The 26,716-nt window shown below is 39.5% G+C and overlaps 1 protein-coding gene across 1 annotated transcript in view; it reads left to right on the top strand.

Annotated features, from left to right (window-relative positions):
• Positions 1-26,716, top strand: part of LOC134527589 (BMP-binding endothelial regulator protein) — a 367,253-nt gene that overhangs the window by 273,120 nt on the left and 67,417 nt on the right. Inside the window, exons 4-5 of the mRNA XM_063360406.1 lie at positions 10,517-10,616; positions 20,634-20,810. Coding sequence (XP_063216476.1) covers positions 10,517-10,616; positions 20,634-20,810 — 277 coding nt within the window. The remainder of the gene's footprint in view (positions 1-10,516; positions 10,617-20,633; positions 20,811-26,716) is intronic.

The following is a 26,716-nucleotide window of genomic DNA, read 5'->3' as shown; positions in this document are numbered from 1 at the left end:
TAAGTGATAAGAATTTTAAATTCTATCAAGTAAGCAAAAACAATAAACTAAAAAACGAGTACTTTTAAGGGATAAGAATTGTAAATTTTAATAAAAAAAAAACACATGAATTTGTAAATATTTTCGCAAATATTTGTATGTTTGTAGTACTTTTTCTAACATTAAATAAAGTTGTTCATTTCATAACACAATATATTTCCCCGATTATTTTCATGTAAGCCATACCATTCATTTTTAATTATTAGTTTTGTATTTATTAGACATATTACATAACCTCCACGTCCATCAACTAGAGAAAAGATACGAGTATAATGAAAACATTTAACTTTTAATAATAAATGGTCCTTCCCTCGTTGTGATTGGCCTTCTACCAGTGACGTCAACACAATATTGAACGTTGCCACACTTCCATACAGACATTTCATAAACCCGACAATGTTGATTCCGGTAGCAGCAATAGCAGTTTCAAGAATAGACATTTAGCTGTCTAGCGGGTTGAAACTTGCGGATCATTCCGCTACCGGAATTATTCCGGCAGCGTCAAGAATAGGGCCCCAGCTCTGCCACCTCGAACAGCAGGCACTTTTTCCGGCTGGAAGCAGGACCACTCCCTATGTCTGTTACAGGTGTGAACATTCACTGTAAACTTTATTGATTTATTTCACGGTTAAAGCGAATTATATATATATTAATTGAAACTATGTTACAGTCGATAACACAGGTAGAAGTAGCGTTACATTTAAATGTGTGCTATACAATTGTATACACACTTTGGAGGTTGCTGTTATAGTGTGTGTCATCCGTATATTGCATTATGCTTAAATTGGGCATTTACTTTGTCCTTCCAATTCTGCAATTAGCGCTGTCTCGGTTTCGGTGTGCTCTGTTGCCAGGTATACACCACAGATCACAGACGATTTAGATAAAACTTCGTAATGTAATGAAAATTTATATCAATGTATCTTTAAAATACTGTATTTCTTCAAGGAAAATTTGGATGTAAATTCATTTTCTTGTTGTATTTAATGAAGAGCATCATCTGAAAATATTCAATTTTTATTTCCAAGGAGACTTAATTGAAAGACGCCTTCTTAATTTCAACTGTTCAGGTGAAAAAATGAATTGTTCATTTAGTATTTTTAAAACATTTTTTAGCAAATAAAATAATTTTACGGAATACCTTGTTATTAGTAGTGACCAATTGCTATAGATCATTTTTCATGTGAAATGATAATTGTTTTTTAGCATTTAATTATTTTTCTTTCGGAATGACTCTAACTATAATAATACTCTCAACAGCTACTAGATTATATTCTCAGAAATTCCACACAAAGTAAAATCAATAAAATATTAAAGCTCATTCTCAATAAATATTTTATACAAAATAATATTTTTATTGTTAACTAGCCGGGTAGTGTCAAACAGAGTTCGCATTCACTCGGTACCGCAATACAAGCGTGAGACAGACTATAGCATCGAGCAGATTAAAGAATAATACAGTACGGCTTTAGAAATACATTTTTTGTGGCGAAAACGCATTTTAGAATAACTCTCTCACGCCCAGAACACATTACTATAAAAATTCTAACCTCTATCTTGTAAAGTTACACTTCTTACGCTCGAGACGTCAACGCACTCATTAGTTTATTTATATTTTATTTATCTATGAATGGTATACTCAAAATAAAAATAAAATACTTACAACCAAGTCTGAATACAAACGGTTAACTCAAACAGTTTACCACATGATTTCACGCTCTCGAATCATACTAGAATCGCAATATAATTTGGTATTTAAGTTTCGTGAAACATCAAGAAACACGTATGGAATTTATTTAACCATTAATAAACATTGATTTACTAAAAATCTTAAGCAAAATAGCATTGTCAATGAAGTAATATTAGTAAGAAATCATTACCCCTTAAGCCTATGAGCACAACGGTGTTAACAGTAAACCCTTTTCAATAAGGCCACGATTATTTTGAGGGTTCAGTGGGTAGCAGTGAAAGAAATATAAGCTTTATTTAATCAAAATCGGTTCAAGAAAAGAAAAGAAATCTTAATTCTATGACATACAATATAATCATTATAAGAAGCCATTAAGTTTTGATATTGTAAGGAACTAAGTAGAGAGTAAGAAAAAATAAAATCCTGACAGTTTGTAGTGTCGCCATATTTGTTTCAATTTATCAATACCCTTTTTGCAGAAAATCATATTTCATAAACACATAAATTGTGAGTGTGTGTCATTTCTCTATGTCCACTAGGTCTCGCCGTGTCAATTTTCTCCTTGGGGCGAACCCGTCCGCTTTATTAAATAAACAGCTTTTATCGTTGAATGATTTCATGATTTATTTCTGCTCTCATAAAAAAGTTAGTTTTATAGACATTCAATAGGTCTCTCTCTCTCTGAAAATCAATCTATGAATCATTACAAATTTATTTCCTTTATTCATATCAGGATCCTTGTTTGTTGTGGTTGCGTGTTTTTCTGGTAATTGTTACAATATGTAAGGTTGTCTTTGGTTGCAAGTTTGTGTTTTATTATTGTGTGAGTTTTCGGGTTGGTTTCCATCTCTTCAAGCTGCCAGCAAAGATAACAAATAATAGCTGAAATGAATGAGTATGTGAAGTAGGTTTCATTGTTTAATATTCACCAATGTTACACATTATCTATTTTCCAATTGGATACAACCAAAACATTATGTTTAAGTGTTTTATCTTTTGTTTTAAAACTTGAAATCTGCATAGCTGCCGAGTACATGTTGAGAATAACTTCATACGCCTCCTACAACACAATTCAGACAAGGAAATTGATACGAATGACGAAAGAGCAATCAATAGTTGCCTTTGTTCCACTCAAGATATTGTGTTTTCGATTGGGGCAACTCCGTAGTGAATATGGCCTTCCTGTTCCCTAAATTCTACCCGATCAACCACGCCTCAATCGCGAATATGTTGCTGAGACTAACTACAACACTGCAGCATTGACCACCACAGTAAATGACCAGTGTGGTCGTTTCAATCTATAACAAATTGATATATTTCAAACAGTCATACGAAGCGTACTTCATAATGAAGGGAAGCTATTTTTCTTGGACGCCCCCGGTGGTACTGTAAAAACCTTCGTGACAACAGCAATTCTCGCTGAGATCAGGCGACAAGGTAAGATTGCTCTGGCAGTGGCTTCATCAGGAATTGCAGCTACTTTACTCCCTGGTAGAAAAACAGCTCATGCTATGTTAAAAATTCCAATCGATTTAGACACTAATAAATCACCAACATGTTCGATAACAAGAAATTGTGATATGGCAAAAGTGTTACAAGATTGCTCGCTAATTGTTTGGGATGAATGCACGATGGCGAAAAAAAACAGTTGAAGCTGCGGACAGGACACTACGGGACATTAGGCGCGATGAAATGCCAATGGGGAATGTCACACTACTCTCTTCTGGAGATTTTCGGCAAACTCTACCAGTTGTAAGTCGAGGGACTAGGGCCGACGAAATCAAAGCATCACAGAAGAAATCTTACCTCTGGCCTCGAATAAAAAAAACTGCAATTAACAATTAACATGAGAGCACCGCTGGGTGGTAATTTTCATGCGCAAGAATTTTCCGGTGTTTTATTAAAAGTTGGAGTAGGTGCCCTCCCTTAGCAACACGGTCAGGTGACGCTTCCAGAAATACTTGGCAGAGTCGTATCTTCAGAAGACGAACTCATACGTTCGGTATTCGGGGATCTGTCAAACATACAACATCAGGAACATACGTGGTTATGTGAACGTGCCATACTCACTCCAAGAAATGACCAAGCTGCTGCAATCAATGAAAAAAATTTTAAACGAATTGAATGGGGCTGATATGGTTTACACATCGTTTAACATCGTCCTTAATCAGGACGATGCCAGTAAAAATCCAGTTGAGTTTTTGAGTTCTCTCACTGCAAGTGGTCTTCCTGATCACAAAATTGTTCTCAAAGTAGGTGTTCCAATAATGTTTTTGAGAAACCTTACTCCCCCAAAATTGTGCAATGGAACCCGACTTAAAGTAACTGCTCTACAACGAAATATAATCGAAGCTGAGATTCTTACTGGATGTGGCTCAGGTGAAACTGTTTTCATACCACGCATACCGATCATCCCGAATAACTTCCCTTTCGGGTTCAAGCACACAAAGTTTCCAATAGCAGTTTGTTTCGCGATGACAATAAAAAAGTCTCAGGGTCAGAGCCTTAAGGCAGCTGGTGTAGACTTAAGATCTGATTGTTTTTCTCAGATGTATGTGGCTTGCTCGCGGGTCAGTTATGCAGACAATCTTTACATTCTAGCTCAAGACGGGAAAACAGTAAATGTGGTTTACAAAGAAATTTTATGAAGTGTCTTCCCGACATTACATTTGAAAGTAGAAACATATTTACCCAAAATTTAGGTAGTAACATATTTTTATTGCAAAGACTAAAATAGAGGTGAGAAAAATTGAAATATAAGAACATAAGAAAACTACTACAACTGTATCAACTGTTATGTTATAATGTTTAAATTTCAAAATGGTGCAAGATAATACAAAATTCCATGCGGAAAAAGTCGTGGGTAGCAGCTACGTATGGTTATAGATAGGTATAGAGCTATGCATACTGATTTTTCATATGCTGCGAATTCTACCTATCCTACTATAGTAAAACAGTAGTTATTTTTCTGTCTGTCTGTCTGTTTGTACGCGGTGTTCTACACAACTACTATACGAATTTTAATGGGGTCTTGCGTATAACAGCCATTACTTAATTATTTGCCTTCAGTGCAGTTACCTAATTTCACGTCCAGCAAAGCGGGCAGGTTCGGCTAGTAAATAATAAACCAGCAGCAGCTGAACGGTAGAATCTCACCCAAGTCATTCAATGCCAAGCGGTCTTCTCTCAAAAACAACAGCTAATAGAAGAGCGATTAAGACTTGACAAAGCACAGAAAAGTCAAGTCTATAAGCCTGCAAGTCATTGGACCCGCTAATTTTCCGCGTCTGTAGTTACGTTACAAGTTTATTTCAACTAGAGACCCAGAAATTTCGCGAATTCACCTGGCATCACGCTGAAATTCATAGCTTTTTTTTTTTTCATTGGGTAATTTCTTGACATCGATGGCTCACCGACCCAGACAACTGGGATCCAATGATGAATGCAGCGTGTGACGCGCGAATACGCGCAATTCCAGTCGCCCTAATGTAAACACACGGAATGAAAGCGCGATAGGACGACGCCGCAGCGAGTGGCTTCCGGGGCGATACTCGGCGCTAATCGCACATCCTCCCTCGCGGCGACTCGGCCGGCGCTGCGCAGTGCGGGGACCGTCTGTGCGGTCACGTGCGCAGGCCTCAGAGAGGTCCACAGTCGTCTCCGTTCACGACGCATCAGACGTTCAGTTTCCGTGTTTCCTTTCAAAACTGAAATGTTAGGAGAGTGAAAAAGGGCTAAAATACGTGTTTTAATGTGATTTTTAGGCATGAAACATCCGGTACATATCCATGAGAACACTCAAGGGGCATTACGCCATATAATTTTGTTGTTAATGCTCAAACATCATGGTTGCCCTACGTGCGCAAGTCTACAGCCATGTGCTTAGAGACGATTCTGCGCTAGAAGCACCAGTTAGTGCCGTACTATCATCCCACCTATAACTAGGCGGGCCCCTTATAAAGGTTTTCCTATTCGGTACACATTTGTTTTGAAAGCGCCCTCGGTAACGCTGTTTGATACGCTTCAGTTAACTTTCCAAAGTTTTGAAAACTGTTAATTTTTTTCTTAATTGCTCTTTTAGCAAAAAAAAAGCTCGTATTGTACTTAAGTCAGCCGACAGATCTGCCATCCAGAACTACCGTTATTTCTCCTTAAGTAACTTCGTAATGTTAAATATATTTATGCCGAGTTAAAAACATAGAAGAATATACAGTAGGCTACTGACTAAATAGGTGCAAAACTTTTTTTTATCGTTAAACCATAATCTTTAAGCTGAACTTTTACTAACTAAAAATTCACGTTGTTATTTGTGGACAGCCTTAATTGCAAATTTTTCGACTCTTGAATGACAGCTATAACTGGATCGCTGTTTATTTGACAAGTTTTGAAGAGCTAGAAGCCAATAGCAAACACCAACTCTGTAAATATGAACGAATCATATGCTATCAGGAGAGAAAGTGAAATGTGGCAGCAGCCAATGAACAAATGCCACCATCTTTATTTTGCTCAGTATTATATAGTCTCGCACCAGAAAATAACGAGAATTTGGCAGTTCTCTAGCCTATGAGAGTTTCACTCATAAATTTCCCAATATTTACGTTAAACGCTGTTAAACTTGTAATCTTTTTAAGTGACACAACTTTTAGAATATAATATGTATATATACGTATTTTATATACATAAACATATACATTTGCAGGAGGTCCCAAAACTTGACGTCAAACCGAGAACAGTTGGTAGCTGTTATGAAAAAATTAGAAGAGAATTAAAATAAGTGCGTAGATTAAGAGTTATGGGCATTATTTAAAACCCTTTAAAAGTTACACCATGCACCAAATTATTAGATTTTGTGACTACAAAAAAATTTTTACGCACTCCCGAATAACCCTACTCTTAATAACTAATATTCATAAAATCAAACATTCTCTACTTTGGGAAACAAATTATTTACATGACTTATGCAGTAAAAGCTTTTAACTGGATTACATTAACTGCACGTACTTAAAAAATATATAATACTAACTTAGTCAAATTATTTGATTAAATGAGCCATACCTTAAAATAACGTATTTATTCAGCACTCTAAACTTTTTTACTGATTAATAATGAAAGTTATACGGCAAACATTTGTATAGGGTAAGTCGTGCAAATAATTTTTCTTCCCTAGTATAGCATTTTTAATTTTTATGATTATTATATATAAAAGGTTTTATCATGATTTTATAAAAAAATTGAAAATACATTATTAATAATTTGTTGAGGGTTGGGGAATTTACAACTTTTGAAAAATCTATAAAAAAATCTACATTTTTTATTGATTTTTTTATTTAGAACTGTGTTTAATTGGCCTTTAAACTGTTCTTGGTTTGACTTTTAGTTTTGTGAAATGTATATACACACCTGTATTATTAAGCATTTAATTTTAACTTTTTATAGCATCTTTTATTGCCTATGAGAAAAATTAATTGTAGATTGTAGAACTTTATCTTTTAAAGTTTAGACTCAGTTCTTTGGCTACTCCATGAAATGGCTTTTAATTATTTAGAATTTTTTTATTTCTAAGCTGTAAAAAGCCTCTCAATTTTGATAATTCTGAAAGGTTAAGCACAATTATTTTAAAAAATTAAAATTTCAACCGCTTTCTGTAAAAGCCAGTAGCATTTCCTTTAACCCTAAGAAATTTCAGTGTTGTAAAACTTATTTCTCCGTATTTGTACTTTAAAAAAATGTGCAAAAGTTCTTCGCTATTTTTTTCTTTCGAAAAATCAAGCCACTTGTGAAAATTTAACACTGTTTAGATAAATATAAAAAAATGACATCCATCGACAACAAAATGGAATAAAAAATTTAGCTGAAGAAGGAGATTTCAACATTTGGCAAAAGCATACAAATTTGAATTTATTTATGATGGAAATTTCCAGACATTCTTATATCTTGCAGGCAGAACTGTCATAATAATCAAAGATTGCCAGGATTATGTCCGAGCAAATCATTTCCACGTGGTATTGAACTAAGTAGCTTATGATCCTTTTTCTAATTAACAAACTATCCTTTTTTAAATTCATATAAATAAGCAGGAATATAAGTAAAGTGACAGGAAAAACACGCTTAAAAATAAAATTGATTCATTAGAAATTTTAATTGATGAAATTGGTCGTAAACATTAAAATGATCACATACACATGCATTCATTTATTCAAAATTATTTTTTTTATTTGCAATCAGATGGTATTCAAAATATTCGATAATTATATGGAAGATTACCACCTCAAAATAATTTTAATATAAATAAACCAATTGATGCATATAGAAAGCGAATATTTTAACATATTTTTATTTATTAATAGTGTCTTGTACTTGTATTAACAAAACCAATTGGATAAATTTTTTAAATGACAACAAGGTAATTAATAAGTAATTTTTGATAATAGAAAGGTTAAAGTTTTTACCAAGTGATTTCAATAATTGCTAAATCAACAAAACACCTCTAGGTAAGTTTTCTGTTTATTAATGAAATTCATATGGTTGAATACCATAGTTATGTGCGTCTAAAACGATTTTCTCCGTTTGGAATAAGTGATGATTATAAACAAATCTATTTCTAACTCATATTCAAGAAAAAAAAATAATCAAGCTATGAAAAAAATTGTATGTATTATTCTAAAATAGATGAATATTATTTCCAGATCAATAAGAATGGTCCTATTTGAATAAATTATCTCATTAACTAAATATTATTGAGTCAACTTTTAGATGTATGACTGGCTTACTGTATTTCTTTACTAATGAAACGTTCAAAAAATATAATTGATTTACAATCAAACAGACGAGCTGGTAAAAACATTATTCCCCACTTTGGTGTAAAGTATGAATCATAAAATAAAATTATAAATAAAATTAAATATTTTGTAAGTTGTTTGAAAAAATAAATTATAGAAAACATATTTCATAAGTATTTTTTTTCTTTTGATAAAAATTAATTCTTTATCAATTTTCCTACAAAAACATTTACTCTCATAAATGGCTTCAGTTCCCTGATATTAAAAATCAGATTGTATTTAAAGGCAAACCAGTTTTTATGATTATTGATGGAAAAAAAGTATTCCTGGGTTTAAAGGAACCGATGTTATTAATCTTTTGCACTACAAAAAAAACTGTAAGAGACATTACATTATAATATCGATAATGACGATAAAAAGAATTTTACTGCATTTGAAGACGTCCCAAAAGTAGAGACATCTTTAAACATGCATCAAAATAATATTTTTTTATCAATTAATCAGCATAATATATATGATAATATTTAGATAAAAGACGTATTTTGCTGAAATATATATTCTAAATGGGCTACAAAAGAAGTTTTACCAGCATTTGTAGTGATACAGTTGTTTTCATGGAAATGTACACAATTATTCAAGTATCTGTAATTTTATATGAATATCGCACCCTGAGTACAAGAATATCGTAACTCAAAAACCAGTGCAATACTATCACAATTCATTTGCCATAGTCTTGCACATCTTTATATATATATTTCTTGTGTGCGTGTGTATGTCACTGAACTCCTCCTAGACGGCTGGACCGATTTTGATGAAATTTTTTGTGTGAGTTCACGGGGATTCGAGGATGGTTTAGATTCCCAATTTGGTCCACTGGAAAATGTTTATTTAATTAATTTTTTATTTATAAATTGTTGTTGATCTTTGAATGGTTTAGGTTTACAGTATATATATGTGTGTGTTGTGTATTTATTTATGTGTTGTTGTTAATCTTTGGATGGATTTTATGAATTGTTGTTATTACATTAAAATTAAAATAGAATTGTTTATTGAGATTATTATATTATTATTATTATTGAAATAACATTTTAAAGTGTAATTAAAAATATAGGTGCACATTTGTGAGGTGCAGTATTGAAGTGAGTATTTTACATGATTTTTCATTACTTTTAATTATGTATAGACGTGCATTCAATAACAATCAACTTAACCTACAATTTTAAATTGTTAGTTCTCATTTTATTCTATGCAACTTATGACGTATTGATGTCTCTTTGAAAATAAAAATATAAGTTTGTAAAATAAATTATAACATTTATATAATTTAAATTATTTATAGTAATTATAGTTTAAAGTATATTTAAAATTGAAGTTTTGTATTTTTTAATTTATAGTTTTTTTTTAATTATGATTTTTGGATTTACAACGTTTGAACAGGACACCGTCTGTCGGGTCCACTTTAAAGTGTGTGTTCAGGTGGATTTAAAAATTGTTTGGATTCACAATTCAAGCCGATAAATAATATTTGTAATTAATTAATTAATTAAATTAATGTTGTTGTTGAATGTTCGATGTTTTACATAGGATCCGGTCGGAAGCGCTGTGGTCGCGTTATCGAATATTCAAAAATATTTTATTTTTACTTCAGTTAGACCCGGCAGATGGTGCTGCGATTATATTCAGGGAAATTTCCTGTAAATTTTCAAATTTAAAACGTTTGAACAAAACAACGTCTGTTGGGTCCGCTAATATTCTTATATAATGTTTTCCAGAGTGCAACACTACATTAATTTGCCATAAGTCCCGTAAAAGTAAATATAATATTGCGATAGTCTTGCAGTGCCTAGATAATGATATTTTCCTGCTTATGGTAAACATATCTCACAAACTCAATTTTTTGAGTTACGATAGTCTTGTACTCAGGGTGCGATATTTGTGTTCCATTAAAAAACCAGTGACCATGAAGAGTGTGTGTGGAGCTGAGGTGTGGCGTGTGGCGTGTCCGCAGAACGGGGTGGTCCAGTGCGAGAAGGAGCAGTGTGTGACCGAGAAGGGCTGCTTCATGCTGCAGGACACGGGCAAGGACTCGTGCTGCCGCGTCTGCAAGGGTGAGTGCCCGCGCCTTGCTCGGCGCGCCTGGGCCAGGGGTCGGCTCACTTCCCACTGACACCAGCCAGATATTAGCAGACAGATTATCCAATGTTTTAGACCGCCGCAACGTCTATTTATTTCCTTTGTATCTATTTTTAAAAAAAGAGATAGAATCAAAATATTTCACCCACAAATCCATCATAAAGTCTTAAAAAGGTAGTCACTAGTAGAGCTCTACTGATAAAACAAGTAAACCTAAATTAGTTTATATTATTAATTATAAAAAATAAAAAAAGCACCTGGGCTTTGTAAAATTCATTACTTAGTTGGAACGGTGACCTTGCATCGCTTTCTAAAGCTTAGCTATGTCTGGCAAGGTTACTACTTGTTTTCAGTTTTAGGGATGATTGTTAGTTGTCGGTTAATTTACTTCTTAATTTATTTGATGCACTAAAGAGAGTGATTGTTCACATAAATCGACCATCAAAACACGAAGTGGCGTATCTGTAAAATGCCAACTTTTCAGGAGAGCAAAAATAAGAAAAGCACCTATGTTTGAAGTGCTATACCGCACAATCCCAAACTAGAAAACCCTTCATTTAATTTTTTATATATATTTAAGATGTCTGACTTGGGTTACCTATAATTACTTTATTTATTACAAATTTATATTTTAAGATTTATAATAAAATATAAAAAATGTTGTAGTTACGCCACTTCGTGTTTTGTTGTTTTCATTCATTGCAGAGTTACGCCGCGAAATAAAACATTTAAATAATGAAAAATGTTCAAGTTTTATTACTTATAACAATACAAATCGTTTGTTAGTACAAACACTAAAGGTTATTAGGAAAGTATATCATATTAGCAGTAAATAACTCAATCACTCAGCATTAATTATTGGGCCTTCTTCACACAGTGTATTATTAAAAAAAAATTTTAATCGAGTAGCTTCACATAATATGTTATGGTTTTAAAAAAGTAGAGGTTTGAAAACTGCTTACATAAAAATTTTTACTATAGTGAAACTAACATGTATACATTGAAAAATCTACACTCTTAAACAAAAATTTCTAAACAACAAAAACTAGGCAAAATAATTATTATCAGAACTACAATATCCACTTAGTGATACTCAACTTTGTTGGTTTCATAAAATAAAAAATTTGTTTTAAAAAAAAGTAAAATAAAATAACCTGATGTCAATTTCAATAAAAACAGTACTGTTTAGCTTTAAAAACCATACAAAATGATAAAAAAACTTATCTTAACTAAATAATATTGATTGATAAAATATCAATAACAAAGAAGAAACACTAATAACGATATTCAAGTTTCATCTCTTCTAGACAACAATCTTTGAAAAGTTAATTAGGTAAGGACCTGTAATAGTTCTGAAACTCTGCAGCCCTTACAACGGGAGTAGGTCCTTCGCAAAGTGATATCAGATCCTTGAACTTTTCTTTTGTTATAGCCTGCGGTAGAACGTTGAGACGATCTAGGGGCATCTTCAGGTTCTTGTCAGCATCACGTTTTAAAGTAAATGACCTGTACGTTTCATCAAGATGGCTGTTCTTGAAAAAAACTGTTGTAGGATGGTCTTTCTTAAAAGCATACTCTACCATGTTAGGCCAATTTATGGGTTGTCCTTTTTCGTTATCCTCTCGAATGGTGAGAATGCGCAGTTCTTTGGAGAGTCTTTTAAAGTCCAAAAAGTCCCTTGTTTCCATTTGATGGACTATGTAAGGATGCGCCCTTCTGGCGAGTTTAATTATTGGTACCAGCTGGGAAGGAACAAACAGATCGCCTGCTTGATTTATGGCATGGCCAATCGCACTGTGAGCAGCATCACCTTCATTTTGACCATGGTAAGGTTCAAAAAATCTCAAACTAATTTCAGAACAAAAAGTAAAGGAACATTGCAGGCAGAATACTATTTTTGTTCTGGCCAGAACAGCCATCAGCAAACAAAGTCACTTTTTTGCCTACGTTGTTTTTATCATGCTCCTTAAGCATGAGGAATATGCAAGAAGCAATTTCAGATGAACCTCTTTTACTTATTGACTCATTCCAAGTAAAACAATGACAGTCCTTGGTTCCCAAGTCGTATATTGTAAAGTTGTACACTGATAAGCGTCTTTTATAAAATACGGCGCTCTCGTTGGTTTTCGGCAAGAAGATTACTTGCTGAAGGTCAAATACTAAACAAACATTAGTTTTGTTTTCAATTGCTGCTGCTTTACACCTTTCCTTTATTGCTCTAACTTTTGTTTTTTCCGCAATGTGTTGGTCATACCTCTGTTTAATTCTGTCCTTTGTGTCTCCATCGCCTGTCTTGTAAGTCATACAGAGAGTACACATATCTTTTTTACGATGATGAAAACTTAAATTTAAACTTCTAAAAATAAGTCTGTATAACCCGATGCTGCCCTTGTTGGCGTTGGGATCTTCACTTTGGTAAAGGTTAAACATTTTTTTAATATTCAAATCATCATGTAGAAATTCTCTGGTTGTATTAGCCCTGCAGTAATGCGCTTCTACTCTTGGAAATCTGTTGATGTGATCGGTCATTCGCTTACGAATATCTGCATCTCTAGCTGCTAGGGTTTCCTGTCTTCCTCCACGCTTTTCTGGTTCTAAAACACCTGTCTCTGCTACTTTTCCAACAGCTGTTCTTGCTGTTCGTTCACTAATACTAAGAGTATTAAGAAAAAACTTTTTGCACACTGCTTCTTTTTCATTTTTTAATGTTAAAAAATACTGTTTTGACTGTGCTCTACGACTGTCGCCAACTGTAGTTTTGCGTTTTGTTGCCCCTGACACTATGTGTCTTGCAATGAACTCTCGTTGTAATTGAAGACTACCCATAGCATAGTACGACTTGAAAATATTTTGTCTGTCTTCATCTGTAAATTTACTACAAGACTTCTTGGTTTTCTCACAGAATCTACCAATGCAACGGTCTTTAATTTCTCTTGGAGCAACTAAATTGTAAGACTTTTCTTGTGTATAGCCGTGACCAGTGTTTCTCCTTTGTTTTCTTTCTTTCTGTCTATTTATTTTGTACCGTTTTTCTAAGGGAAATTCTCGTGCAGACCCTTCTGTAACAAAATCTTCTGGCTCTCTTGGCTCTTCGATGAGCGTTTCCAATTTTTCTAAATTATCTGTATGGTTTTTGCACTCATCACTTTCCTCAAAATGTCTAAAGCATAGTAACTCAAGACATCTCACACAAGCTGCAAAAATCTCTAAGTTACAACCGTTGGAAGTACATGTAGAATGCATGGGATCTGTATTATCAATATTATTCTTTTCTGCAAACTTAGGTTGGGGTTTCTTCTTTTTCTTCTTTGGAGATTTAGCAATGAATCTTTCATCGCTGCTATCAGTTAAAACAATATGGTCACATTCATTTTTTGACCAGTGGGATTTGCAAACAAGCAATCCACAACAACATGTTTGAACACCTACTAGTTTACATTTTTTTAATTCGCACAGTTCTGTAAAATCTGGATCCGCGTCGCTGTCATCGGGTTCACTACCAAAACAATTTAAGTCTACATTAGAGGCTATATCTGTATTTCCAAATGAAGTGTTGGGGTTGTGATCAGCTTCGGTATCTCTGTTATTGCTCTTAAGGCGGGAAAGAGGCACAAATTCGGCCAATGCCTGTTCGTCTTCATCAGACATGCTATCTGAATCACTGTTTTCTAACAATATTATTGTTCCAAAATAAAATGTTTTATTGTAAAGCATTTTAACTTTGGAGCCTTTTTTAAAAGCATTGCCCTTATCAACTGGAATTAAATCAGTTAATCTCACCACGTTCCGGGTGCCGTCAGTCCACTTCACTAAAGCGTCCATCTTCTTTTAGTCCACTTCTTACTTGCATGCAAACTCCAGCGTCGATCTGTAAGATACAATAAGTAATGTATTATAAATATACAAAATTAAACTTGCAATGTATGTTGTAACGTCCACTTCAAAATAGCCTAGAGTTAATTTTACCTGCAGTAATAATTCACTAATAAACAGTTTATCAAACAATGCATAGGTGAACATAAGTGTTCTTGATGTACAAATTATATGCAGACTAATTTATTAACCCTTAACCACAGACATGAGGTCCCCGGGACCACACAGCGTTCTGACGCCCTCTGCCATCAGTAACCAGTAACCTCGTGGACACATGATCATCAGTACCTTCCTACCATTCAGTCTTCTCTCTGCCGCCGGAGCGATAAGTGGTTATCTGACACCTGACTTCACGTCTGTGTTAGTGTCAGCATTATTTGCAGCGTGGGACCTCACGCCTGTATATACGCACAAAAGTTTCACGTCTGTGGTTAAGGGTTAGTTATGGTTGTAGGCCTAATAAGTAATATTTTAACAAAATGCTTACCTGGGCTCTACATCTAAAGCATGTGTTGTGATGGACAGACGAGCAGATAGTGGTGCAGATCAGTATATAGATAGTGCGGTATTGCGGTATCAGTCTTCCTTCCGGTGTTTTCCCTCTATTCCCATCTTTGTGCAACAAAACAATTAGGTTGCATTTTCCGACCGCCCCACATGCAGTTACGCCACTTCGTGTAAAACGAGAAATAGTCAACAATTTTTTTTTTCGGAAAACACGAACAGGCGTAAGTTAACTTAAGTCAGTACGTGTTTTGCTGAATAGTCTCCAAAACACTTACGACGAAATGAAAAAGCATTATATCTTCAAAACCATTGGGAATTAAGTTACGCCACTTCGTGACATGATAGACCACGTAAAGATATGTCTGTAGCCAGTATATCTCAACATCGGCATTTTTGCAGTTACGCCACTTCGTGTTTTGATGGTCGAAATAGGTAGAGACAGAGATTTTAGAATAGAAAATGCTTTTTTTTTTGTCATATTTACTCTATTTTATGCTTTTTTTTTTTCAGCCGCCCACTTTTGGTGAATAATAAAATTTGATTTTTCAATCTCGTACTCTTCCAAGCGGCTGATGAGCTCTCTTCTTTTTTTTGTGCTGTGGCAGCGCAGATAGTTGTAGAACCGCATGATCCCGTGAAAAGAGCCGCATTAGGGTCGCGAGCCGCGGTCTGCCGACCCCTGGCCTATACACACTGTGCCAATGTTGTTGCACGACTTGTTTTATGATTGGCTGTGGTTGGTGGGACGTGCTTACCGGCACTTGGCGAAACAGGCAAATCCTCAGAGACCAGTGGAGTGCAGAGGGTGGGTGATCCCTTGGCGAGCGATAGTGGGCGGCGATTGACGGGCGGATGTCGGCTCATCGGGTACCGGAGCTTCTGGGACGGTTTTTGTGCCAATGAGAACGTAGTTACTGTACTGCTGCAGGCCTTCAGGGGCGTGTATAAACATGATGGTTTATCGCGGGAAGATTTCAGTGATTGGTAACTTTGCACAGGGACGGCTCCAGGGCCAGGCAGCCTCTCGGGGCCCCGCGTAGGCCATTTATTTATGATCCTTGTTTGTACAGTTTATCTGTAAAAAAATTAAAATTAATGGGACAATGAAAATCATAATTTTATTAGCCTCTAATTTAACGTACTGACCAATACCTTTCGATTTCAATTGAATTTTCATGATTTAATATAATTTTAACCTTCAAATATTTTAATGCCTAATATAATGACGCAATTTCACCTGAGTTTGATCGTTAGCAATAATAAAACTAACCCGTGTATAATTTTTCTATAGAGAACATCAAATTTCTTTAATATAAATTAGAAAAATTTTGATCGTATTTGAAGTTCCAATTCGGCTTAAACACATTGTTTACGAGAGCTTATTTAAAAAATGTTCTGGCCTTTTCATTAGGGAGCTCTTCTATCTATTCTGTACCCGCCGGTAAGGCCCTTCTCCATACTATTTGAACCCTGAGGAAGTAACTGGCTCAGGGCCCCGCAAAATCTAGAGCCGCCACTGATTTTTTAATATGTCTTTTCTTATTGGCTGTTATCAGTCAAACAAACTCATGCCACTCTCAACTCAACCAATTAGAAAACACACATTGCAATACAGAACGTTCCTTATCTATACTAAAAAACTCTGGGATTCAAAAAACATATTCTAAACATAAAAGTGAAAAAATTGTATAAATTTTTAATTAACTTCTCGCAAAACTTCTTCGCAATAATCAACTTTAGGCATGTATTTTTTTTTTCGAGGAAGTAGGTGGTAAATGACTATAGTATTGTCGGTAATACGTAATGGATGAGTTAAGTTCCTTTCAGGTACTTGCTCTCTGTCGGCACACAACTCACCGCTATTCAGCCAGGAAGCGAGCGCGCTCCGAGAGCTCAGATACATTGCGTAATGACGCAACCCCAGGCGACCGGGTTGAGGCCAGGCCGAGTTAAGCAGCGGCTGCTCTCGCAGGCGGCCGCCAATCACAAGGAAGCAACCGCTGACGCGCGCATACATTGTTGCAGTCTAATGAGCGGTCGGTTTTTTTCCCGCGAAAAATACCCTTCCATGGGAATGACTTACTTTTAACTGTTGTGAGTTTGTTTGCTTCTCCGCCTTCTTTATTTGAATTTAAGAGTGTGCTGGGATTTTTTTTATTAATATATTATTGTCATTAAAGCATCAACAATTTAATATTTACGAAATAGAATCTATTATTTTGTAATATTGTGTGGAAACTTTTATGATTCTCTGTTCAGTGTTCTAGTAACTCGGGCATGTCAAAGAGAGAGAAAAAAATTCTATATAATTATTCATGATTATCCTGTCTTCACTTTAAACAAGAAATTTAAAAATGAGATCAAGCCAGGAGATTTCATGTCACAGTTTATAATATTTTTAGTTACATGTCTGACGAAGTGACCCTATTTTTCTCGAGTTGTTCGGTAGTGTGGTCTCGTGCACATGCGATTCTTGCGGGGTTTATAAACTTTGGCTTTGCTATAAATATTCCGGTGATATTTTGAGTTCGGGACGGAGTTTTTTTTGTGCCGATTTCTATGCTCTGTGAAGTTTCACACGCACAGAGTTGCCAGTTTGATTGATTTACTGCCGTTTCAGCTTACTTAATCAAGGGTGGGGGGGGGGGGGGTGTTTCGACCGCCAGATTATCGAAGTCGTGAAATCACCGATTAGACTACTTCAGACATCATCAAGGTTTATTTGCGCTTATTATTTAATATCAGCAAATTATCATAGTTATTGACCTTTTTTATCTTGCATATTTACGCATGAAAACATGTTTTCTTAAATGTTCTGGCTCCATGCTAGTTCTATTAAGTATTATTTGTAATTAAAATGTTTTGTTATTCGTGAAACCTTATTATGTCAAGAGAATTCTCATTTACTGTAACAATTATATTACCGTAAGGTTTGGTGGCATAATGTTTACCGTGGCTTAACTATTTTCAAGCGAAGCATGGCCTTTCAGTAGCACAGTAACTGCGTTTTCATTGGCCCAGCCAAGTGCGGAAAATAACGTGTCACCGATCATAGCTAATACAAAAGAATTGTACAGTTTAGTAAAAGTAATTTACTCCACTGTTTTAACGTTTAAAATATTTACAGTTACAGCTTTTCGTACAGATACAGGCTAATATTTAATTTTAAGGCTCTTGCAACCACAAAAACTATATTGAAATAAACATTCTTAGGCTAATACAACTATTATCTCACAAAGTTTGCTAACGTTAAAAAATCTTTTATTTTTTTCTAGTGATTTAATGCTTAAGTTATTTAACTAGCACCATAATATGTCAGTGTAAAAATCTAAGAAATAAATTATTAATGCGTTAAATATGTTTTTAAATTATTGCCCAAAATTGTTAATTCAGTATTGTGGAATATCACTGTGTACGCAGTATACGAAAGTTTAAAAAACCGTAAAGTTTTCCCGCGGAAAACAGGTGTGTCCAGCTTACACGTTGTTGGTAATGAACAAGAAAAGCACGTAGGTCTGCCCCTGCAGGCTAGACAGCCTACCATACATGTTGGGTCGGCTGTTTTAATAACAGTAAGGCGCCTGGCTGGCAGCACTGCTCATAAGGAAGCGAGGGTGTAGTCTAGAGAATAATACAGCATCCCTGCAAGATTACTCGGATTAACTTGGCGTTGTTGTGACACCAGTCCAATAGACAGCATAATAGCCATACAGTTTCAACATTGTACTTGTTTGACATTTACGAAACCAATCTTATGACAGCGAAAACCACTTTGTATTTTTTTCTTTTACTATCAAAACACAATCTACTGCCAAAACTTTACCTTCAGTGGTTAAATTTGGCTAACATAAGGAAAATTTGTGCAGACTGACATAAAAGCACATAATTGAACTATTAAATTATTAAAAATAATTGTTTTGTCACACCTTGCTGCTAGATTCTATTGATAGCAGAGCCCAAGGCTATTAAATTGGTGTATTTATAGAGCCATCTAAAAAAATAATATTAACTCTAGATAAGCTACATTAAAAGTTCTAAAATGTAGCTTAAATTGACAGTGGGTTTGGTCTAATTGAGGAGATGGATGAGTAACAAATAATGAATAAAATTATTCACGTAATTTAGAGAAATAAAGTGGTATTCCCGTATGCAAATACTAAAAAAACACATCTATAACTGGATCCAGAAAATCAACTCCAACTTTTCTGCCAAACGGAGCATAGACTGCTTTCACAAGTATACACATTTATTTCAAAAAGTATTAAATTATAAACCGTACAATTTTGCTGTGTGGGCGTTGCCACAGGTATGTCAATAACTTAAGTCACAAAAGCATTCCTGTATCGATATCTGTATTACAACAGACATCAGCTAGATAGAAACAGACTCAGACTCCACCGCCCCCCCCCCCCGGGAACTTAATGAATTTCAGCTTGTACTATTAAAGTGTAAATTGCAGGCAAAATGAATAAAATGACACAAATGTTTACGAACAGTATTCATTAAAATTATATTCGACTAAAAGCACGTACAAAATTCAGAGATGCCGTGCCACACGTGCGCTGAGTGTTTAGCGAAATACCACTGTTCGTAAGTCAGTAGTTAGAGGTCGTGGCTTCGGTTCTCAGCTGGCACGGGAACTCTCCATTCGTGTAAACAAGATCTTCGTGGTTCAGGACTGGGTGCGCGGTCTCTTCTCCTCCAAGCCCGGGAGGCAATGACGAACCACCGCAGTCATAGGCGTAGTCCCGGGGTGGCACAGGGGTCGCAGTTGCCACCACAGAGTTGTCCAACTCAGTATTTAGCCACCCAGTTTGGAAGTAAAAATATCGATAATTAACAAAAAATGTAAAATAAAATTTTAGAGGCACGGCACTTTCTTGATTCATTATTAATCAAGCCATATTCTGTAAGGCTTGATGTAGCTGGACCGGCTATTATATACTACTTATATATATTTTAACTCTCTTAAGGTTCCTTTAGGTCATGTTCCAGATTGCAAGTCCGTCGTGCACTTCTAAAATAGACATTTCGGCGAGGAGAACTCACTCCGCCATCACTCAAAGAAACAGCTACTTGCCGGAAGCGGCTGGAACAACGCACCAGTATGCCACAATTCCCTGGCCACGTGACCGGGTTGCGCCACTGATGTGGCCGCGCCGCTCGATGTGAATAGCTCCGTATAGTCTCGTGTAACGAAGGAGTGGAACGTTTCTATTGGCCGAGTGTAAGGGGAGCCTAAATGCTAGTTCAGAGCGGGCGCTGTGGTGAGGCAGGAAGCTTACCCGGGATACTGCCTGGTAAGGCAGATAGCTTATGCACTGTGAAAAATTGTCACCTTCGATTTGCAAAGACCGTTGGTTTTCGAATTATCCAGGAATATTCGTGAATTCATGGCTAATATTCTTTATATTTTCATATTCTACAGTAAAAACACTATTATTTGGTCCAAGTGTGCGTTTACCTCTGTTAATAACGAAATATACAATACGGAATTTAAAATTACGGCGTAGTATTCCACGAAAATGCAGTTGTTTGAAATTACGAGCGAAGAACTGTTCGTGTACTTGAATGTAATTGTTGGTTGGGAAGCAGGTGAATGCGTGTTGCAGGCTGCCTGGTGGACGGCGTGGCGCGCGCCAGCGACACGCAGTGGCAGGACCCCAAGGACCCGTGCCGCGTCATGTCCTGCAAGGCGGGGGTCCTCACCGAGTCCAACCTGCAGTGCTACACGCCGTGCAGGAACCCCGTGTCTCCCGGGCCGGGCCAGTGCTGCGCCACGTGTCCAGGCATGGCGCCCTCGCCCCTCGCTCTCTCTCTCTCACTCACACTCGCGCACACTCTCACACTCACTCACACTCACTCACACCCACTCACACCCACTCACACCGAGAGCCTACCGCGCGGGAAACAAATTTATATACTTATACAAACATTTCTTTGGAAACCGGTTGCCAATAAATACATAGTTACAAGAAATATGTATCGTAAAATTGTATAACACATGGCTATGGTTATTTTTGCATGTATGAAACTCGTTTTGTGAGATAATGTCGTACGAAACTTGGCGCATGATTATATATATATATATATTAAATAGTAGAAAAGATACTCGAGTATCCAATAATTATACTTTATTTTGTTGTAGTATGCTTATTATGTGCGCAGTTGATACTGGAAATCTATTCAGGTAACGGTTTACAAATAACTTTTACTATTGACGGTAGGTACTGGGCCAACACAAAGCATAAGTGCACGGGTAATAATACGAACCCAGTATTCCTGGAAGCACTATGTTTAAGTAATGCAGTTTTTTTTCGTGTAAATGTAAAAATTTACAAATATCTGTAATTTTACATGAATATTTCTGCTCCCTTCACAAAAAAAATGTTTTCAGCGAGGGGCCGTGAAAGACGAGGAGCGTCACGCACGATGCAGTGTAGTGGGCCAGAAGTGAAAATGCCTAAGTGGCTCGCATTGGAGCTGGACTCGCGGTGGAAGTGGTTGGCTCCGGCCGACACGAGATCCCCTCTCCATGACGGGTGGACGCAGTGGGCGCCGATACAGCTCGGGCCCTAGCCTGCGAAGCCAAGAGGGGTTGTACAGTCCGCTGGTGTAGAAATGAAATAGCACCCTGGTTCTCTGGCTGACTGGGGAGGCGGCAGGTGGTCTGAAGCAGTGTGCATTGCTTTCCCACCGACTACGATGGCGATTTTACTGCATAACGTGAATATAACAGCCAACCCAAAGGACGACCCGGAAAGTCTTTGTGTTGAGACGGGTCACAAAATTGTTATTATTACTACTTTTGCCCAGGTATAGTGTCCTGGGTAAGAACTTTGAATATATATACTGTATAGAAGTCGCGAGTGGATAGGATTTACTCTACGTTTTTTAGAAGCGTATGAGAGCAGCTTGGGAACTTCACCGCTGCAGTGCGCTGCCGTAACGCCCTGTATCGTCTTAGTTGTTATTTACACGTTAGAGCGCAGCGCTGTCGCCCGCTGTCATTCCCCGCACCCCTCACTTATCATTCACTGCAGCTCAAGTTCGTTCAACTGGAGGGGGAAGGGGTGTTTGAAGAGTTCGACACTTGTCCGCTAGGGACCACTACAAGTCGAAGCCCTAGAGATGGTGGCGATTGCGGCGGTGAATTGACCAACTACCTCAAAACCGTATTAGAAATTTTAACCTTGGCTGGCGACTTCTATACAGTATATATATTCAAAGGTAAGAAGTAGGTTCTTCAGTCAGTTGTGATGGTGTAAGGTTTAGTACTCTGCCTCACTTGCTTTACTGTCATCCAAAAAGACGTGTGCGTTCACCGCTGCATGAGCAACCGACTATGAGGAGCAATTTAATGCGATCATTCATAGCCTTTCATACTTCCAACCTCCTCACTGTCCTAAAAGAGGTAAGGGATGGAAACAATTTTAGCTAAGTAGATACAAGTATGTGTCGAACTGGCGTATAAAGCTGCAGTCACGATGCCACTACGGACACGAGACGCTCAACAGCCAATGAAATACAAGGTCGCCGTGACGTCAGCATGGCGAAACAAGCGTCCCGACGGCCCGCAAGAACTAGAGTCTATTTCTGATTGGGTCGTATCGTGCCGCACGACTGAAAACAGTGTGCCTTCAACTGTTTATGTAACAGGATATCATCGTGTTTATGGTCAGCGTTATCTAATAATAAATGTCCCTTAATAACATATATATAGCCTACTTCCTTGTATCTAAATTGTATTTAATCTCACACGACTAAATGTTTGTGTTTTTATACAATCCAACTGTCAACAGGAAATAAAAGCTTTCTAGAGGCCCTACATTGTTTTTAGCGCATTCTATACTGCATTTTATGCACACATTTGGCTTGGGAAGATTTGCTGACAGTATCATTATAGTTAGAGGTGTTAATGTGGTCTTGGTATTGTGACCCTTCGTTGCTTAGCTCTGTCGTGTGGAAACGACGTGCGACGTCTAATCGGGTGTGTCGTGTCGTGTCGTGTCAGCCGTGGCACTGAAGGGCCCAGCCTGCGCGCATGGCCACTAGTAGCTGTCTAGGTGTTGTCCGCGTCCCTCTCTGTGGATGTGCTGCTCTTCCCGCGGACCTGGCCAGGACTTTGAGATGCATAGGGTCCATAATAACCATTAACACATTTTATATGAGTAAGTTATCTTTTTAATTCAGATTTAAAAGAAAATTGTCAGTCTAAAACCTCAGAGAACGGCTGGCTTTTAGAATTCCAAAGTTTACTCATAGAAATTGAAGTAATGATTTTGTTTTAGAAAAGGTAACTGACGAAATTATATTTTGGTGTTTATTTAATTTTCTTTAATACATTTTTTTAGTCAGTTGTTCGAGGTTTGCGTTAAAACAAATCACATACACCTTTATGAAATACATGAAACACACATGTCAAGTTTATGTGAAGACATGCTTATGACTAACATGAATGCAAATCGGCATTAAGTACAGACTACTTGTAAACACAATTCCTGCCACTTCTGTGTGTGAGACATGTTTGGGCTGGATGTTTGAGGGGATGCATTTGTTGTAGCCCACTACAAGGATTACAATCATCTTTCCAACTAAAGCTCCTAGTAATCTTACTTATGTGCCTGAATTGCTGTAACTGTGTTGTGTCCTCGCTTGTTATGTGACTCCACGGGCTGCCCCCTGGCTACGTGCCTGCTTCCCGGACAGTGTCCTCTGGAGGCCGTGTGTGTCCTCTGGAGGCCGTGTGTGTCCTCTGGAGGTCGTGTGTGTCCTCTGGAGGCCGTGTGTGTCCTCTGGAGGCCGTGTGTGTCCTCTGGAGGCCGTGTGTGTCCTCTGGAGGTCTTGTGTGTCCTCTGGAGGTCGTGTGTGTCCTCTGGAGGCCGTGTGTGTCCTCTGGAGATCGTGTGTGTCCTCTGGAGGTCGTGTGTGTCCTCTGGAGGCCGTGTGTGTCCTCTGGAGGTCGTGTGTGTCCTCTGGAGGTCGTGTGTGTCCTCTGGAGGCCGTGTGTGTACTCTGGAGGCCGTGTGTGTCATCTGGAGGCCGTGTGTGTCCTCTGGAGGCCGTGTGTGTCCTCTGGAGGTCGTGTGTGTCCTCTGGAGGTCGTGTGTGTCCTCTGGAGGCCGTGTGTGTCCTCTGGAGGCCGTGTGTGTCCTCTGGAGGCCGTGTGTGTCCTCTGGAGGCCGTGTGTGTCCTCTGGAGGCCGTGTGTGTACTCTGGAGGCCGTGTGTGTCCTCTGGAGGTCGTGTGTGTCCCCTGGAGGTCGTGTGTGTCCTCTGGAGGTCGTGTGTGTCCCCTGGAGGTCGTGTGTGTCCTCTGGAGGTCGTGTGTGTCCTCTGGAGGTCGTGTGTGTCCTCTGGAGGTCGTGTGTGTCCTCTGGAGGCCGTGTGTGTACTCTGGAGGCCGTGTGTGTCATCTGGAGGCCGTGTGTGTCCTCTGGAGGCCGTGTGTGTCCTCTGGAGGTCGTGTGTGTCCTCTGGAGGCCGTGTGTGTCCTCTGGAGGCCGTGTGTGTACTCTGGAGGCCGTGTGTGTCCTCTGGAGGTCGTGTATGTCCTCTGGAGGTCGTGTGTGTCCTCTGGAGGTCGTGTGTGTCCTCTGGAGGTCGTGTGTGTCCTCTGGAGGCCGTGTGTGTCCTCTGGAGGCCGTGTGTGTCCTCTGGAGGCCGTGTGTGTCCTCTGGAGGCCGTGTGTGTCCTCTGGAGGCCGTGTGTGTCCTCTGGAGGCCGTGTGTGTACTCTGGAGGCCGTGTGTGTACTCTGGAGGCCGTGTGTGTCCTCTGGAGGTCGTGTGTGTCCTCTGGAGGTCGTGTGTGTCCTCTGGAGGCCGTGTGTGTACTCTGGAGGCCGTGTGTGTCATCTGGAGGCCGTGTGTGTCCTCTGGAGGCCGTGTGTGTCCTCTGGAGGTCGTGTGTGTCCTCTGGAGGTCGTGTGTGTCCTCTGGAGGCCGTGTGTGTCCTCTGGAGGCCGTGTGTGTCCTCTGGAGGCCGTGTGTGTCCTCTGGAGGCCGTGTGTGTCCTCTGGAGGCCGTGTGTGTACTCTGGAGGTCGTGTGTGTCCTCTGGAGGTCGTGTGTGTCCTCTGGAGGCCGTGTGTGTCCTCTGGAGGCCGTGTGTGTCCTCTGGAGGCCGTGTGTGTCCTCTGGAGGCCGTGTGTGTCCTCTGGAGGCCGTGTGTGTACTCTGGAGGCCGTGTGTGTCCTCTGGAGGTCGTGTGTGTCCTCTGGAGGTCGTGTGTGTCCTCTGGAGGCCGTGTGTGTACTCTGGAGGCCGTGTGTGTCATCTGGAGGCCGTGTGTGTCCTCTGGAGGCCGTGTGTGTCCTCTGGAGGTCGTGTGTGTCCTATGGAGGCCGTGTGTGTCCTATGGAGGCCGTGTGTGTCCTCTGCAGGCCGTGTGTGTCCTCTGGAGGCCGTGTGTGTCCTCTGGAGGCCGTGTGTGTCCTCTGGAGGCCGTGTGTGTCCTCTGGAGGCCGTGTGTGTCATCTGGAGGCCGTGTGTGTCCTCTGGAGGCCGTGTGTGTCCTCTGGAGGCCGTGTGTGTCCGCTGGAGGCCGTGTGTGTCCTCTGGAGGCCGTGTGTGTCCTCTGGAGGCCGTGTGTGTCCTCTGGAGGCCGTGTGTGTCCTCTGGAGGTCGTGTGTGTCCTCTGGAGGCCGTGTGTGTCCTCTGGAGGCCGTGTGTGTCCTCTGGAGGCCGTGTGTGTCCTCTGGAGGCCGCGTGTGTCCTCTGGAGGCCGCGTGTGTCCTCTGGAGGCCGCGTGTGTCCTCTGGAGGCCACGTGTGTCCTCTGGAGGCCGCGTGTGTCCTCTGGAGGCCGCGTGTGTCCTCTGGAGGCCGCGTGTGTCCTCTGGAGGCCGCGTGTGTCATCTGGAGGCCGTGTGTGTCCTCTGGAGGCCGTGTGTGTCCTCTGGAGGCCGTGTGTGTCCTCTGGAGGCCGTGTGTGTCCTCTGGAGGTCGTGTGTGTCCTCTGGAGGCCGTGTGTGTCCTCTGGAGGTCGTGTGTGTCCTCTGGAGGCCGTGTGTGTCCTCTGGAGGCCGTGTGTGTCCTCTGGAGGCCGTGTGTGTCCTCTGGAGGCCGCGTGTGTCCTCTGGAGTCCGCGTGTGTCCTCTGGAGGCCGCGTGTGTCCTCTGGAGATCGCGTGTGTCCTCTGGAGGTCGTGTGTGTCCTCTGGAGGCCGTGTGTGTCCTCTGGAGGCCGTGTGTGTCCTCTGGAGGCCGCGTGTGTCCTCTGGAGGCCGCGTGTGTCCTCTGGAGGCCGTGTGTGTCCTCTGGAGATCGTGTGTGTCCTCTGGAGGCCGTGTGTGTCCTCTGGAGGCCGTGTGTGTCCTCTGGAGGCCGTGTGTGTCCTCTGGAGGCCGTGTGTGTCCTCTGGAGGCCGTGTGTGTCCTCTGGAGATCGTGTGTGTCCTCTGGAGGTCGTGTGTGTCCTCTGGAGGCCGTGTGTCTCCTCTGGAGGTCGTGTGTGTCCTCTGGAGGTCGTGTGTGTCCTCTGGAGGCCGTGTGTGTCCTCTGGAGGCCGTGTGTGTCCTCTGGAGGTCGTGTGTGTCCTCTGGAGGCCGTGTGTGTACTCTGGAGGCCGTGTGTGTCCTCTGGAGGCCGTGTGTGTCCTCTGGAGGCCGTGTGTGTCCTCTGGAGGCCGTGTGTGTCCTCTGGAGGCCGTGTGTGTCCTCTGGAGGCCGTGTCCGTCCTCTGGAGGCCGACTGTGTCCT

The sequence above is a fragment of the Bacillus rossius genome, chromosome 1 (assembly GCF_032445375.1).
Source record: "Bacillus rossius redtenbacheri isolate Brsri chromosome 1, Brsri_v3, whole genome shotgun sequence".
Classification (NCBI taxonomy): domain Eukaryota; kingdom Metazoa; phylum Arthropoda; class Insecta; order Phasmatodea; family Bacillidae; genus Bacillus; species Bacillus rossius.
This window is presented reverse-complemented; position numbering and strand designations above follow the sequence as displayed.